A 17,440-nucleotide genomic window follows, 5' to 3' on the forward strand; every position below is an offset into this window, starting at 1 on the left:
CGCACGTCCACTGTCTAACCAAAATTTACGTTTTTTTCTTTTGTAGACGAAGCATGATAACGTGTAACAATATATCAACTTTTTATTGCTCAAACAACACAATTGTCATTGTAGCTCAGACTTACTTGCTGTTCCTTTTTACAGCGCGGGTAATGTAGTATACAAACATTTACTTCCTAGTTTGTAGTCTGTATTTATTTAACATGGTTTAACGTGGTTATTTATGCAATTATCATTATAAATAAATGATAATGATAAATGGGTTGTACTTGTATAGCGCTTTTCTACCTTCAAGGTACTCAAAGCGCTTTGACAGTATTTCCACATTTACCCATTCACACAAACATTCACACACTGATGGCGGGAGCTGCCATGCAAGGCGCTAACCAGCAGCCATCAGAGGCAAAGGGTGAAGTGTCTTGCCCAAGGACACAACGGACGTGACTAGGAAGGTAGAAGGTGGGAATTGAACCCCAGTAACCAGCAACACTCCGATTGCTGGCACAGCCACTCTACCAACTTCGCCACGCCGTCCATTAATTATGACTATTAGTTATATTGAATTAAAAAAAGTACAGTCATTTAACAATGAGTTCTGAGTATGTGCTTTAACTGCCATGTAGTATAAAATGAGTAAAACATTTGTTTCAATTGTTAGTTTTCTAATTGTTGTTAATATCAGGTGCTTTTTGAGGTTGAAGTTACAAGAAACACTTAACGAATGTATCAATATGAAAATGACATATCACAGTTATTGTGACATAAAATTATCATTATTATCGCGGTATTGTTAAATGTGCTCAAAACGGGTTTATAGACACACTGAACTCTTTCAGTGAAATACTAGAGGGATTGACTTCTCTCAGAGGGGAACTGCACTTTCTTTGGAATTTTGCCTATTGTTCACAATCATTATGAAAGACATGACGATAGATGTTATTAAAATGTTTTGGTATTATAAATATTAAATAAATGCGATCAAAAGTCTGCTTACAATGGAGCCTATGGGACCCGCGCAATTATGCCTACAAAACCTTTAAAAAAAACATCCAAACACTTTCATTGAGGTTTTATATACATTATGTAAGTATGTATGTAATGTAGTAACAGGCGCATTTATAATAACATTTAATATTTACGTATTTTGATCATTTTAGGCATAAGTGGTGCATTAATTTCAAAAACGCATCACGACATTTGCTTTTTTTTATTCCATTATCACCGGTTATTACTCACTGCAGACTTTATGAGAGCCAACAAACATAAAAAACATAATCTACTGTACAATGTCTGCTGTCATTAGGATGCAGACTGCTGGGATGTTCATATATTCCCATTTAGGTGAAAAATGTCTCATAATCCTCACGCAGAGAAGGGGTGGGGGTGCGGGAGGCACCAAGCGTCTTTTCGTGTCGTCGTTGCTAGTTTTGGGTCCTAAATGGCTGTCAAAGTGTATCAACTTGTCGGAATACCTACTCAGACTTCTTCTGTCCAGGTGAGATGCATGATTTATGATCTATAATATACTTAGAAGGAGCAGGGAAGCAAGGAAGCAGCAGACCAATCGATGATGTAAACATAGCGACACACGGAAGTTATCACGGCACCGCTATAAATAGTTTGTCTGCGTTAGCGCTTATAATAACAATATCACTAATACTTGGTTAATATTCAAGTCACGAAATGTACATGTAGTACTGTTGGCGCTCTTTGAATGGTTATTTATTGGATTTAGAGGAGCTCTCATTGGCTCCGCTGTAAGCAGACTTTTATCTATGAGTTAGAAGGCAAAAAAAATTAAAAATCCATTTGTCATAATGATTGTGAACAATAGGCACAATTCTAAAAAACAGTCCAGTTCCCCTTTAAAATCCTTGGACAAAATTGCTAGTAAATGTGCAAGTAATGGCTGGTTTCAGTTTCAATTTGGGTTGTTTCGATACTCGACATAATCAGGAAAACGAAACGAAATATCTTCATGTGAAACAGTGAAGAAGTCCCACACGATCGACGCTATGCATGTTCAATAGTTTAGTGATATCCTCCTGTGTCGGCTTTTGAATGTCTTAGTTGTTTGAGTGCATACGTGTGTTTGCACTGGAATGTAAGTTAAAATCAGTACACTGTCAGTACCAGGATGTTGCACTCAAAACAGTCACAATGGTGATTGTGCAGTGACGGACACTTACCACACTCAATAGTCACCAACTTGGCTACGTAGCAGAAGGGGAGGGGCTAATTGTAGTGGTTGCAATTCCCAATGTAGGAGAAAAAAGGAAGAAGAAACATAAAATATTATAATCACCTATCCAGTAAGAATGCAATGCAAGTAATGAACTTAGGACAGAGCTATAGTCCTAACCGGTGCACTTAGGAACTAATTACAGTGTACACAGTATACTTCTTGAATTGTACTAACATAAGTCTTCTATTTGAGACACAGCCTGTGTTCCAATGAAAATTTTCCAAATGAATCTTGTCATTTCCCTTGGAATTATGGACCAAATGTAATTTAAACATTTGTCACATTTGACAGGTGCAGATCCTCAGCAAGAAGGTGGATTTAAGCAAGGTGACGTCAAAGTGCGGCTCTAAGGACAACATCAAACACAAGCCTGGTAAGCTTAGACATTTTGCTTTTGGAAACACAAAATTAATTTTGCGTATCGTTCACAATCATTATGAAAGACATGATGACGGATGTTTTTTTTTTTGTTTTTTTTAATGCATTCTAAATATTAAATACATTTGATCAAAAGTCCACTCAGAATGGAGCCTCTGGGAGCTGTTCAATTCTGCCTATAAAGCCCTTAAAATACATCCACACCTCCATTAGGGTTTTATATACATGATATAAGTGTATATGTCATGTGGTAACGGGCACATTTACAATAACATGTAATATTTACCTATTTTGATCATTATAAGCATTAATTTAAAAAACGCATCACGTTGCCTTTTTTTTTTTTTCTTCATCACTGATTTGTGCTCACTGCAGACATTATGAGAGCCAACAAACATAATAAAACATCACTTATCGTACAAAGTCTGCTGTCATTAGAACGCTGACTGCTAGGATGTTCATATTATCCCATTTAAATGAAAAATTTCTCATAATCTTCACAAAAAAACGGGGTGGGAGGGTCGGGTTGAACAAGCGCTTTTCATGTCATTCTTGCCAGTTCCAGGTCCTATATGGCGGTCAAAGTGTCCCAACTTGTCGGATTATAGCCTCAGCCATCTACTTTTTAAGATGCATGATTTATGATCTACAACAAACTCACAGGGAGCAGGGAAGTGAGGAAACAGCAGACCACTCTATGATTTAAACATAGACACACGGTAGAGATTACTTCACCGCTATACATAGTTTTTCTGCGTTGGCACTTATAATAACAATATTTCTAATACTTGGTTAATATTCAGGTGTAAATGTAAATGGAGTATTGTTGGTGCTTTTTGAATGGTCACTTATCAGATTTTATTGGTGGAATAGTGGAACTCCCATTGGCTCTGCTGTAAGCAGACTTTTATTTGCGTTTATTTAATATTTAGAATGCATTAAATAAAAAAATACATCTGTCGTCATGTCTTTCATAATGATTGTGAACGATAGGCAAAATTCCAAAAAATAAGTGCAGCTCCCCTTTAACGTTTAACCACTAAAGATCATGCAGTAAATCAAACCATTCTAAAGCAGATGTTTACTTAATATCAGTATTATTAAAACAGAAAGCTTATAAAGCAGGTTATTGAGAAGAAATTGAGAAAACTTTACACCAGAAGAGAAATTTCACTGAATCAATGCAATTTGCTTATAACTCTTAAAATAAACATACATTTATGTCTTTCTTTAAACTCAAAATTTTACAAAACATCTACAGTAATTGAATTACTTAAAATTAGTTTTGGCCTATTTTAGGCTAAGTTTATTAAAAGTAACAGAAGTCAGTCTTTAGCATAGAATTAGCAAATTATTCTACCATAGCCACGTAGCTTTTATGCTAGTAGTACGCTGACATTGGATGTCAGTGTTTCAACAAAAAAAAGTATTTAAAACTAAACGAAATTAAAAAAAATAATCTCGGTAACCGGACTGTGCTTAGATTTTAACTCCCAGTCATAGTTGAAATATAATAGAATATATATAACAATAAATGAGTATAAATAAAGCAAAACCGTGAACGCAAACAACCGAGAAAAGCGGAAAGTGAAAATATGAAGGAGGATTAAAGTTTTGCATATCTTGACCTCCACTGGAGTGCTTTTAATACAACATGAAATTTCAAGTGTATATTTTAAGTGTTTGTCTACTTAGACACCCCTGCCTTAAAAATTGTACTGTATGCTATAATTATTTTGTAAGATGTACTGGACTCTTATTTGAGTGTATTATACTAAAATAATCATTTATTGGGTGATTTTGTACTCCAGGTGGCGGTATTGTGAAGATCGAGTCACACAAAGTGAACTTTAGAGAAAAAGCTCAGTCCAAAGTGGGCTCCATGGACAACGTGAGCCATTCCCCCGGTGAAGGAAACGTCTGGGTAGGTTTCTCTACTCTCTGCTATGAAAAAGTTTGATTGTTTGTACCTATCAGCATCTATTATCATCTACATCAGTGGTTCTCAAACTTTCTTCACAACCGCCTCAACAAAAACTTGGCTGTCCAAGTACCACCATAATGACCAACCTTAGAATACAGTAGCGTAGTAGGCCTAAGTATTCATAAAAAAAAACATGGCAGAGGTTTTATTTAACAGTTGTATTTAATATTTTTGACTACAGTAACATTACACACAGTTTGAACAGTAAACTGTGTTTGAATATAGGAAAACAAAACATTACTTAAATTAAGTGAATTGGCGTACCACTAGATGGAGCGCCTCATACCACAGTTTGAGAATCAGTGATCTACACATTTCTCTTGATCGTGTCATGACAAAAACTCTCTGCATGAAATATTATTTGTATTATCGTTACAGTAATGTAAGCGCAGACAACTTCTGTCTCAGATACATGCAACAGAAGCTTTGCGAGTCCAATCGAAAAAGTCATTTTTCTATCCTATTAGAATTTAGTCAAGTTATCCAATTTTCAGAGTTTTTGTGTTGCGTGACCCTACAGCCTACAACCATTCGTGTTTTACATGTTCTTTGATGAAGCAGCTTTTCAATTAGGGTCAGGTTTCGCTTAGATTAGCTAGTTAGTGTTAGTATAAATATATACAAATATACTGTATATAGGTTTAGTGAAAATATAGACCCTTATTTAATGTTTTTTTAAACCACTAATGCTAGCATGTTTTATATGTTTTGGTTTGAAAAATTTTACTTTGAGCAAAGTCCCTCTAAAATAAAAGCACATTGGTGTACAGGGATATTTCACATGTCTTTACTGTGTGTATATATATATATGAACAGTGTTTATGTTGTGTAAAGAAAATGTCTTATTTCTAGGAAGCTCATCTTGTATTTGAGATTGTTTATAGGGTTAGGCGAAATAAGGGCTCAACTTCAGCCTTTATAAACCCTTTCGGTCTGTCACATTGTCAATTTATGAATGTACAACTCTTTATGTAAAACAGTGTGGTTATTTTGTTGACCACTGACCGAAGAAATAATAAACTAAACTAAACTTAAATAATAAATTAATCACTGTCCCGTGTAAAATTTACAGCATATGGAACTTTTAACAGGCAGGGGACAGAATATTTGTGGTCCTTTTAAAGCAGTGTTTTTCAACCTTTTTTGAGCCAATGCACATTTTTTGCGTTGAAAAAATCCGGAGGCACACCACCAGCAGAAATCATAAACACAGTTGACAGTTAAAAGTAATTGTCGCAATTGTTGGATATGACTTTAAAGCATGCATCACTATAGCTCTTGTCTCAAAATAGGTGTACTGTCACCACCTGTCACATCACGCCCTGACTTATTTGGAGTTTTTTGCTGTTTTCCTGTGTGTAGTGTTTTAGTTCTTGTCTTGCGCTCCTATTTTGGTGGCTTTTTCTCTTTTTTTGGTATTTTCCTGTAGCAGTTTCATGTCTTATATATCCCGCTTCTACTTTGTTTTAGCAATCAAGAATATTTCAGTTGTTTTCATCCTTCTTTGTGGGGACATTGTTGATTGTCATGTCATGTTCGGATGTACATTGTGGACACCGTCTTTGCTCCACAGTAAGTCTTTGCTGTCGTCTAGCATTCTGTTTTTGTTTACTTTGTAGGCAGTACAGTTTTACTTTCGTTCTGCATAGCCTTCCCTAAGCTTCAATGCCTTTTCTTAAGGGCACTCACCTTTTGTTTATTTTTGGTGTAAGCATAAGACACCTTTTTACCTGCATTTACAAAGCAATTAGCTACCGGCTGCCACCTACTGATATGGAAGAGTATTACACGATTACTCTGCCGAGCGCTAGACAGCACCGACACTCAACAACAACACATCATTTGCAGACTATAATTACTGGTTTTCAAAAAAATGTTTTTAACCCAAATATGTGAAATTAGATAATCTCCCACGTACCCACCAGACTGTATCTCACGGCACAGTGGTTGAAAAACACTGCTTTAAAGGACAGAAGTGATAAGACTGAAGCTGAGAACAGAATGCCTGATTTACCAACGGACTCACAAAAATGGTGATGCTTCCTGGTTAGGGATTGGTAATGAATTCAGTCCTACGGAGTACAAATTGTACATAAAATCAAACGGTACCGTATTTTGATACTTTTGTTGTACGTGACATCAAGTCTGGTTGAAGACTCAGCACTGACTCAAGCACTTGGCAGGCAAACTGGTTTATTTGTTTAAGACATGCCTCTAAGTAATGTAACATTGTAATTTTCCATGCCAACAAAGTAAGCATGTTTGATAGAAAACATTCAAAAGTAAGACACAACTTTTCTAAATGCGCTAGCTCAATGCTAATTTACATTGGATATTGCATACATGCTGCTGATTAGCATTAGCGAAGTTACATGGCGATTTCAACATCTCCAAATTTGTTAATGAAAAGTATAACTAAGATCTATGTTGCAATCAATCAGTTGGTGTGTAGTAAGTACCATACTTACAGTATAAATACTTTGTAGGATTCAACAACATTCAACTTAATGGCAAAGACTATTACCTAATACGGCAACACACCTGGGACAAACTGAAATGAATGCATACAATACTTACAAATGATACTCATTAGAAAAACACAGCTATCAGCTCAGTGTTAAATGTTACATTATAAAATGTGAGTTTATTATTAAACAGATTGACATTTTGTACCACATAAACATACACAAAAGTACATAGAACTGGTACTGTACCGAGTTCAAATGTGGAAAGATACCCAGCCCTCTCTAAATATAAATGTTCATTAAATTGATTATAAAGGCTCTAAATACAAATCCATTATTATTGTGCCCATAAATTACAGTAAGTCAACAACACTTAATGTTGCATTATTATTAGAAAAAAAAGAAAAAGGTAAAGCATTGAAACTTTTGCCACATTTTGAAAAAGCTTCCGCGAATTGAAGCATTTTTGTTTAAAGCCGCAACGATCACAAATAAGCCTGCAAAGTCCTTGAGACACTGATTCATTAGCCAACAATCATCTTTTTTCTTTTTCTTTTCCCACCTTTATGTACACACATAAAGGATAAAAATAGACACCTATTTTTATCATCTTCATCAGGCTTTTACATGTTCACTTTATTTCCTAAGTTGTTCTTTCATCAGCATGGTCTGGCTCCAAATCTGTTCAGTTTTCAAGACAAACTGTGTACTTATATTTGTATACATTCTATTTCCTGGATTGTTTAGAGACTAACTGCAGTAGGTGTATGAGATTTGGAGCCAGGTTATCCCATTTAATTGACACCCCCTGCTATGTGTTTCTAGGCTGAGGGGGCCCAGGAGACAGGAGAGGGTGTTGGGACCCCATCCCTAGCACCTGGCCCAGAGTCTGGGCAGGTGGGGAGCCTTCCTGCACATGAGAATGGGCTGAAGGAGGGGGCTCTGTGTGATAATGAGGGCCTCCAGGAGCCCAAGGCTCTGGTTGCTCACATCCCAGAGACAAGTAAGTCTGAGTGTGCATACCTTAAAGGTCACATATTATTCTACTTTTCAACAACTGTTTGTCTCAGAGCTCCCACTATTTTTAGTCCATTCATTGTTGCCTAACATCCACCCTTAATTAATGTACCACATTAGCTAACATTATTATCAAATGCATTTCACATTGTAGGGGACTTTAACTCGTGTTCATTCACAAACATGAAATTGTCCGTGTAAAATATCAAAAATAGACATTTTTCCAACAAAAGTTCAGGGGCCGTACTTATCAAGCTTCTTAGAATTACTCCTAAGAAGTCTGCTAAGAGTTGACTTAAGAGTAAATAAATTCTTCGCTGAAAGCTGCACTTAAAAGTTAGTTATCAAGCGTCTTACTCACACTTTCAGCGAAGTGTAGGACTGAATCTTAAGTATCACACTCAGAGCTGAATTACGACATTACTATGTGCCGTAAACGGAATTTTAGGTGACGTCATTTCTGTGTCCATAGAAATGACCAATCACGGAAGGGAATCCGTTGTCTAAGAATAAAGAAATATCGTTAATGCTAGATTTAAAACCATGCCTCTCACCTGGACAGTAGAATGTTGTGGCCATAAGCCGAGAACTTGCTTAACGCTGCCATGATTAGTAGTTGTTGAGGTAAACGTTGTGATGTGCTCTGTAGTAATGTTAAAATTAGAAAAATACGTAGATATTACATGTTAGTATGAATGTGCATTTTGTACATTACATACCTACTTACAGCATGTGTATCAAACGTTGATGGAAGTATTTGGGTGTTTTTCAGAGCGCTTTATTGGCGGAATCGATCAACTCGCCCTTACCTGCATTGTTAGCCACCTTTTGCTAGCGTTTGCTTACACGTTAGAGCACATTAAAAACGTTTTTTGTCCCACATAAAAATCACGAATGATAAGCAAAATTTAAGAAAAAGTGATTTTACTGAAAGAATGTTGTTTTGGCCGCTTTGAACACTGAAATATGGTTGACTTCAGATAAGGTAAGACGTACTAATCAACAATGGTGGAGCAGAACTACTGCGGTGGTAATGACTTGTAGCCATGAAAGTCTGACTGAGAAGAACATGGTGTCATGTGTCTTTACTAAGCTACAAGCTTCCGGTCTGACATGCACTTGACAAAGAACCACACTGGGAAAAAGTGCACAGTCGTCCCTTGCATCGTGGCTTTCTTTTTTTAAAAAGGTTTTTAAGCATATTTTATTATTGTCCGAATGAAGTGTAAGTCTCTCGTATGTCTTATATGTATTGCAGTGCAGTGTTTGTCTAATGTTCTATTCCTTACTAGATTCCAGCCATAGAACAGCTTAGATGTGACATGACCTGTATTACCATGTTTTGTTTAGATTCTGTTTTGTGTTTTCCTATGTTTAGTGTTTTAGTTCCTGTCTGGCGCTCTTATTTTGGTGGCACTTCCCATGTTGTGTGTGTTAACCTGCAGTTACCTTACTCCTGCCTCAGAGCGTTGGCTCCACGTACCTGTTTTCTAGAACAATCATGTCTGTTCAAGTTGAGCCCTCAACTGCTAGAGTTTGTCGGAACATTATTCCTGGTGGATGCTTTTCCTGCTGCAAGTAAGTATGTTGTGGTGATCATTAAAGACTTTCACCAAGCGGTACTTCCGTTTCTGGGTTAAGAAGGAACAATGCTGACAACAACCGCGGCGAGTCTCGGCGCTATCTCGACCGCAACAATCAAGTTGATCAACTTTTGGATGCACTCCATTTTCAACGCCTAGTTAATCAGTAACACATCTCCACAGTGGTGAGACTTCAACATGTGCACCACTTAATGTTAACAGACTGCTGTACAGGCAAAACTCTGTTGATGCACTTCCTCTTCAACAACATCAGCTCCGCATGACATTGGTGAGCCAACACAGAATGCTAACGACACAGCTAATGATCGTAGAAGTTTTTGCAGAACAACCTACGCCCGTGGTTTCCGCACATGGAAGCCCAGTTCAAACTTAATGCACTGCAAAAAGTCAGTGTTCAAAAACAAGAAAAAAAAATACAAAAATTAGGGGTATTTTATTTGAACTAAGCAAAATTATCTGCCAATAGAACAAGAAAATGCGGCTTGTCAAGACTTTCCAAAACAAGTAAAATTAGCTAACCTCAATGAACCCAAAAATACCTTAAAAAAGTATATTCTCACTAATAACAACTCTACTACTATATGAGTACGTATTTTCTCTTGTTTCATTGAAAATAAAACAGCAAAGTCCATTTGGCTGTCATCTGTTTTAATATGAGACACAATTGTGTCAAAGTCATGATTTTTTTTTTTCATGCTTGAAATAAGAAATTATTACTTTAAAAAAGTAGTTTTATACTTGTGAGTGTTGATGACACAGCTTTACAACAGTTGATATTCTAGTTTCAAGCATGTTTTACTCAAAATAGGTCATATCATCTCAGCAACAAGCTGTAATATCTTACTGAGATCATTTAGGAGCAAAACCCTTAAAACAAGTAAAACACTAACATAAAATCTGCTTAGTGAGAAGAATTATCTTATCAGACAGAAAATAAGCAAATATCACCCTTATTTGAGATATTTCATCTTACTTAGATTTCAGTTTTTGCAGTGTGGAATTAACCAGGATGTGATGAATATTTACACCTAGTGGTCATGTTGCCATAGCAATGACGCTTGGAAGATCCTCCGGGCTCCCAGTGAGTACTGTAATTTACAGTAGAACACACTCAAGGGTACTTTATTGGGTAAAACGAGTGTGAAGGTGACTATATTGGTGGTATTTTATATTTAAAGGGATTTATTAATGTTAAAATTACATTTATTAATAATTAGAGATGTCCGATAAATGCTTTAAAATGTAATATCGGAAATTATCGGTATCAGGTTTTTTATTATTGGTATCGGTTTTTTATTATCAGTGTTGGGTTTTTTAATTTTTAATTTTTTTATTAAATCAACATAAAAAACACAAGATACACTTACAATTAGTGCACCAACCTAAAAAACCTCCCTCCCCCATTTACACTCATTCACACAAAAGGGTTGTTTCTTTCTGTTATTAATATTCTGGTTCCTACATTATATATCAATCAATCAATCAATGTTTATTTATATAGCCCTAAATCACAAGTGTCTCAAAGGGCTGCACAAGCCACAACGACATCCGCGGTACAGAGCCCACATAAGGGCAAGGAAAACTCACCCCAGTGGGACGTCGATGTGAATGACTATGAGAAACCTTGGCGAGGACCGCATATGTGGGTAACCCCCCCCCCCCCTCTAGGGGAGACCGAAAGCAATGGATGTCGAGTGGGTCTGACATAATATTGTGAAAGTCCAGTCCATAGTGGATCTAACACAATAGTATATATATATATATATATATCAATACAGTTTGCAAGGGATACAGTCCGTAAGCACACATGATTGTGTGTGCTGCTGGTCCACTAATAGTACTAACCTTTAACAGTTAATTTTACTCATTTTTATTAATTTACTTTCTATGTAACTGTTTTTATATTGTTTTACTTTCATTTTTATTCAAGAAAATATTTTTAATTTATTTATCTTATTTTATTTTATTAATTTTTTTTAAAAGGACCTTATCTTCACCATACCTGGTTGTCCAAATTAGGCATAATAATGTGTTAATTCCACGACTGTATATATCGGTATCGGTAACTAAGAGTTGGACAATATCGGCAAAAAAGCCATTATCGGACAGCCCTATTAATAATCACACTTTTCAGAAATGGGTTTACCACGATCAGGCCTGGAACCAATTAGCCGTGACAAACAAGGGACGACTGTACTTGTTGAAGTATTCTGTTTGAGACATTGTGTTCTGTACTCGTCCTGTTGCCTCACTTAGCTGATCACACTGCTGCATCTTTTGGCTTCTTATCTTGCAGGCATCTAATACTGCTATCCCTCTGCCCCCCCTTGCCCCCCATCTCTCCTCCACCATGTTGTCTACTCCCTTCCCTCGTCATCCCGACTCTCCTCCCCCTTATTCTCTTTCCAACATTTCTGCCGCAGATTGAGTCGTTCAAGCTAAACTTCCGCGAGAAGGCTCGCTCACGCACGGACCACGGCGCCGACATCATCACCTGGCCCGCCTCCCATGACGACAACAGACCCCACCCTCGTGGTCCCTCCCACAGCAGTGTGCCCCTTAGTGAGAAGTTGGCTCCCCCTCTGTCCCTTCCTCGCATCCAGGGGGGACAACCGCAGCCCCTTAAAGGAGTCTTAGCCCGCCTTTCAAGCTCCTAACCCCTTTGCGCCTACCCAGCATGCACCATTCTTCTGTACTTACGGTATCTGCACGGACTGCTATGATGGGAAACCAGGAGGGCAAATAATTGCTGACATGCTCTCCAAAGACAGATTTGTTGCTTTTCCTTTCCAACTCGTACAGTTCGCAGAGCTAAACATTATTTTATTATTTGTTCCCAGTAATGTATCTGCCTACTATAATAATTCATCACATCTTTACTCTAGCCTAGAAATATAAACAAGCTAGCATACGGAGAAAATACATTTTAGACTGTTAAACTTTGTGATAGTGTTTTAAGTGACAAACATAAATAAATGATAAATGATAAATGGGTTATACTTGTATAGCGCTTTTCTACCTTCAAGGTACTCAAAGCGCTTTGACAGTATTTCCTCATTCACCCATTCACACACACATTCACACACTGATGGCGGGAGCTGCCATGCAAGGCGCTAACCAGCAGCCATCAGGAGCAAGGGTGAAGTGTCTTGCTCAAGGACACAACGGACGTGACTGGGATGGTAGAAGGTGGGGATTGAACCCCAGTAACCAGCAACCCTCCGATTGCTGGCACGGCCACTCTACCAACTTCGCCACGCCGTCCCATAAACAAGCTTTTTACTTGTTGATTACCTCTTAGCTTTTTCATTCTAAGACCTTATTTATTTCTTATCATTTGAAGTTTTAGTAGAGTAGAAAGGGGATTCATATGGCCTCATTCGTCGCAGTTTACCTGACACATGAAACGTGACAAATTGGGAGGCCGCGCTATCCACTTTCGCCGTCAGACGGGAGTAGTGTTGGATATTTTAAAATGTGTTTTGTGGCAATCCCAACTTTGACCACAGCGTCAGTTGCTATGTAGAGTGGCACTTTCCATCATTTTCAGCAAAATGATTAACCTCCCACCTTCCTGTCTCCTGAGATCCACCCAGGAATGGGGCCATATCAATCTCTTCCCTACCGTATATCAGCAACATCGACTCGGGAAAAATCCTGTTTCAGCATTTTGTAAACTAACAACGGACTCACTGTTGGCCAGGGGTGTCCTAACTTTTGGACTGGATTTGATACATTTTGTGCATTAAACATGTAAAACGCCAATACGTGCTAAGCTAACTGAACAAAACATCCGAGCTTTGGGTTAAAGCAAATACAACGGAACAGGTTTATTTCAAAAAGCCGTCTGTGGACCAATTCAAGCCCAAAAAAGTGCCCGCTTAAGTTGACGTCGACATACATAAAGCCTTGGAAAAAATGGTTAGTTTAAATCGACGTTTTGTAGACCGCAATAAGGAACAACTCACAATCAGATTCAGAATCGGTTCAACACGATTCTCTATTCAATACGATTCTCACAATATTTTCTTTGGTATGTAAAATATAATAAAACCTTTTCAAAGCAGGTCACAAAAGCTCCTATTTGCTGATGACACATGATAATTAGGTGAGCGCGAAAATGACATTTTGAATCGATTTTTTTCCAGCACCCCGAGACAGCAACGTTACTGTTGTCCTAAAACCAGCGCCCAGAGCCTTCCTGTTTAGTGCCAGGCAGTATTCACACAAAGAAAAATAGGCTCAGCACGTGCAAGTATACGAGTGCGACCTTTAGACACAAGAGATGACCTTGAGATGGTGTTAAGAGGAAAGTGAGCAAAGAAATTATGCTAGGTGAGTTTTTATTGAAAGCATGTTTCTTGAGTAAGTTTAAAATAACACAGATAGATGAGCTAAATGGTTGCAGTGACGTTCCTGAAGTTATCGGTGTAGTTCCTTACTTTCAACACGGCACACATCACAATCATAATGGCTGACCTGTGCAATTTTAAGTGTTTATCATAGTTTTTCTGCATACTATTTTTTTAGTATGTTAAAGTCCTCAACAAGCTGATTTAGTTGTCAGAATAAAAATAATAACTGGAAAAAATTCCCACATCAATTTTGAATGGGCCTGCTATTTATTGCTAACCTCTGATTGACTTTTGAGACCGACTTCTTTAAAACTATTTTACCCTGCCATGCTTATTAGTAAACAGAAATGCCAACATAATGTGGGGGGTTCTTTGTGCGGTTCGGAGTAATCAGATGCTGCAGGCCCATAAAAATAGTAGCAAAGAATTATAACGCAATGGAACAATTGTCACCTGTACCACTTTTACAATTTGATTGATTTAGCACATTTTGACAAACACTGAATTGCGTGTTTAACTCATCTAAATGAAGAATATTTCTAAAATTGGGACATCCCTGCCTTACGTGACAATTTTGCAAACAAGGAAGTAGTGATAATAACATGGTGTTTCATCTAAAAACAACAATGCTCGCTAATTAGTGACTGCAGGATGTGAGCAAAGGGGAAGTAGTTTTTGGTCATTAATAGTTGAAGTTTAAAATTTAAACAGAACATCTCATATTAGAGGATTTAGTAGATTTGGATCGTTCTTTTGTAAAACTCATGTTGTTTGTTTAATGGCTGTCTTTGTTCCCTAACTGCAGTTTTGAAGCTTAGCGTTCCTAACAAAGCTCGTCTGTCATGTTCTATCTACTTGGAGGCAGCAAAGGGTTTATAACGGAAGAGTAATAAGTGTCCAGCATATTTATTTTGTCGATTCAACCTTGCTTGTACGGTGGACCTTCTAAAGTCAAGTGTTTGTTTCAACCTTCGCTTTCATCAAATGACCAGTCAGTTTTCCCTGTAAGAAATGCAAGAAACCGAATAAATGAAATTGTCACCATCCTAAAACCTTAAGCATAATATTTTAACTAACCCCGCCCGTAACAAATAACGAACAGAAAAATAACATCATCACAACTCTGACTTGACGTCTCAGCGTTTTAACTTTTGCCCACCAAATATTTAGAATCATTTGCCATATTTTTAATCAAGAAGAACCCAAACTCATTCGTACTTCACGTCAAAATAATGGCAAAATTATCACGCACCAATCAAACTGTATTTCTAAATGATTACTCATTCATGTTAAATATGTGTGACCTTGTTTATATGAAACGGGGACAACTCTCCAAAATAAATCAAATAGCACAACCAAGTGTTGCCAGATGGGAGATGACAAATTATCTCAGCAAAAGCTTTAAACATCACATTTTGAGGAAAAACCCTCTAAAGTACATACTCATTTTGATTAATTCGACATTGCAGGTGAATTTATCAGACCGATGTGATAAGTATCGGAGAGATACAATTATTATTGTACGTCTGGCAACGCAGTTCACCAGTACTATCCTGGTAAAAAAAAAAAGTGTGCCTTTTTTTTATTTGTGTAAAATGATTTTTAAACTACTCAAACATGAATTTTATTTGCTGAATGTTTTGGATTTATATCAATAAAGCTTTCGTCAGATATTTTTATTGGCCGGGGTTTTAACCCGCGCCCCCTCCTATAAAAGACATGTTTTATTACACTAGCAGAGTTGGTGAATTTTGCTCATTTATTTTGATTGGTAACAAAGCAGGAGAGGGAATAATTACTCCAAATGTCTTATAAAGCATCTTGTCTTTCATTAATTCCATTGACATTTTACTATTACTATTTTTCATTCTCATTGAAATACAAGACAAAGTGTGTCTCTTTAAATTCATTGTGTACTTATGTTTCTAAATACAAGGCAATATCATTTTTAAAGGGATAATGTCACATTGTTAATGAATATATTCCTCATTTTAATAACATTAAATATATGTTTGTGATTGTACTTTGAATTGAACAAAGTTCATATATTCATCCTAAAAAAAAATCTAACTAGGTAAATAGATTTAGTGTCTTCTTAGCATTACGTCAGGCTTTTCATAGCAATTTTAAAGCTAATATTGAAAATATTTTGCTCGCTGGTTTTATATGAATCCATTGAAGAAATATAGCGAGGGCAGTTGAGTTGTAATATGTGACACCCTATTTAAGCATTAAAATGGTTTATTGCATTAAAAATAAGCTCCATTGGTAAAAAAAAATAATAATAATTATGATAAGCTTTTGGAAATTAGTTAGCTTAACTGACATTTTAGGGAAGTTAAATCCGACAGGACAGCTCCTCTTAAATGTTTTCTTTACGTTCTTTATAACTTACTGAGTTCAAGTAAAGCACAAAACTGTATAGGGCACATTTTTTAACACATTTAAAAAGGGGTTATTATGACTTAAAGGTGCATTAAACACATCTGTGTCTTTATTGGAAAATGTCACTTTAATGATGGAAATTGCACCTTATTGATTTATCAGAATATAACAACCTAATTATGAAGGAATGTTTGTCTAGACCACATGAACAAAATTAAATGTAAACTCCTCCCCTCTACAAAAGCAATGTGCAGGTTGTTCTTTGACGTAGTAAAATGTTTTGGTGGTCACAATGTGAGAATTATTTGGCATCCTGTCATCTTTTATCTTTGCCTGTAACTGTGAGACTGCACACTGATGTACTTGATTGTATTTTATTGCAACAACACAAACGGTGACAGACTTAACCGGGCGGAGGCTTTTTTTTTTTTAAGGACAGACGGGCTTTGACGATTTTTGATGATGATTTATAAATGGGAAGGAAGGTTTCTAATGTAATCTAACTATTCATCCGGCGTAAATTACTGTTATAAAATGTTAGCCTTTTTCGTTGGAAAGGGGCCATTGAAGTGAAAGAATGTCTTAGATATATTGATCCATTTTTGTATTTATCCTATTTCTTTAGCGTTGACAGGTGTGCTTTGATGAGTGTAAGGGTTTTACCATTTTAAGGATGGGCAAAATAACCGACTAACGTTTTACAGCGTGGTTGCGTTTGTGATGCTATGGTAACTGCTACGTTACGCTTTTTATCAACATACACATGGTATGCTATCCGACGTCAGCTAAAACCATTTAGGACAGCAGAAGACAATTCCAAGCAAATAGTTATATTTTGATAAAGACGGGAAAAAACACGCTACTCGTAAACGGCGCGTGCAACAACAACAACAACAACAAACGTGGCTGTAGACGTGAAGTTTTAAGTCCTGAAATGCAACTTTACCCGAGCAAAAACAATACATATTTATCTTGGAGAGTCTTGATACCAATTTCCTAGACCCAGC

At 36.9% G+C, this 17,440-nt stretch overlaps 2 protein-coding genes across 7 annotated transcripts in view; one reads left to right on the forward strand and one right to left on the reverse strand.

Annotated features, from left to right (window-relative positions):
* The window catches only part of LOC133630153 (microtubule-associated protein 4), a 240,221-nt gene that overhangs the window by 221,069 nt on the left and 1,712 nt on the right, over window positions 1-17,440 (forward strand). For 4 of the 5 annotated variants that reach the window (XM_062021524.1, XM_062021527.1, XM_062021526.1 and 1 more), the window contains 4 exons: window positions 2,537-2,618; window positions 4,435-4,547; window positions 7,898-8,075; window positions 11,990-17,440. The exon at window positions 11,990-17,440 is cut by the window's right edge and continues 1,712 nt beyond it. In XM_062021524.1, the coding sequence (XP_061877508.1) occupies window positions 2,537-2,618; window positions 4,435-4,547; window positions 7,898-8,075; window positions 11,990-11,997 (381 nt within the window). In that variant the 3' untranslated portion in view covers window positions 11,998-17,440. The remainder of the gene's footprint in view (window positions 1-2,536; window positions 2,619-4,434; window positions 4,548-7,897; window positions 8,076-11,989) is intronic. The other variant, XM_062021525.1, reaches the window with a different exon arrangement.
* LOC133630158 (uncharacterized) overlaps window positions 1-17,440 on the reverse strand; it is a 64,025-nt gene that overhangs the window by 1,096 nt on the left and 45,489 nt on the right. For both annotated transcript variants that reach the window (XM_062021549.1, XM_062021547.1), the window contains exon 15: window positions 2,190-2,235. The gene's annotated coding sequence lies outside the window, so the exon portion shown is untranslated. The remainder of the gene's footprint in view (window positions 1-2,189; window positions 2,236-17,440) is intronic.

This window comes from Entelurus aequoreus, linkage group LG15 (genome assembly GCF_033978785.1).
Source record: "Entelurus aequoreus isolate RoL-2023_Sb linkage group LG15, RoL_Eaeq_v1.1, whole genome shotgun sequence".
Lineage (NCBI taxonomy): Eukaryota > Metazoa > Chordata > Actinopteri > Syngnathiformes > Syngnathidae > Entelurus > Entelurus aequoreus.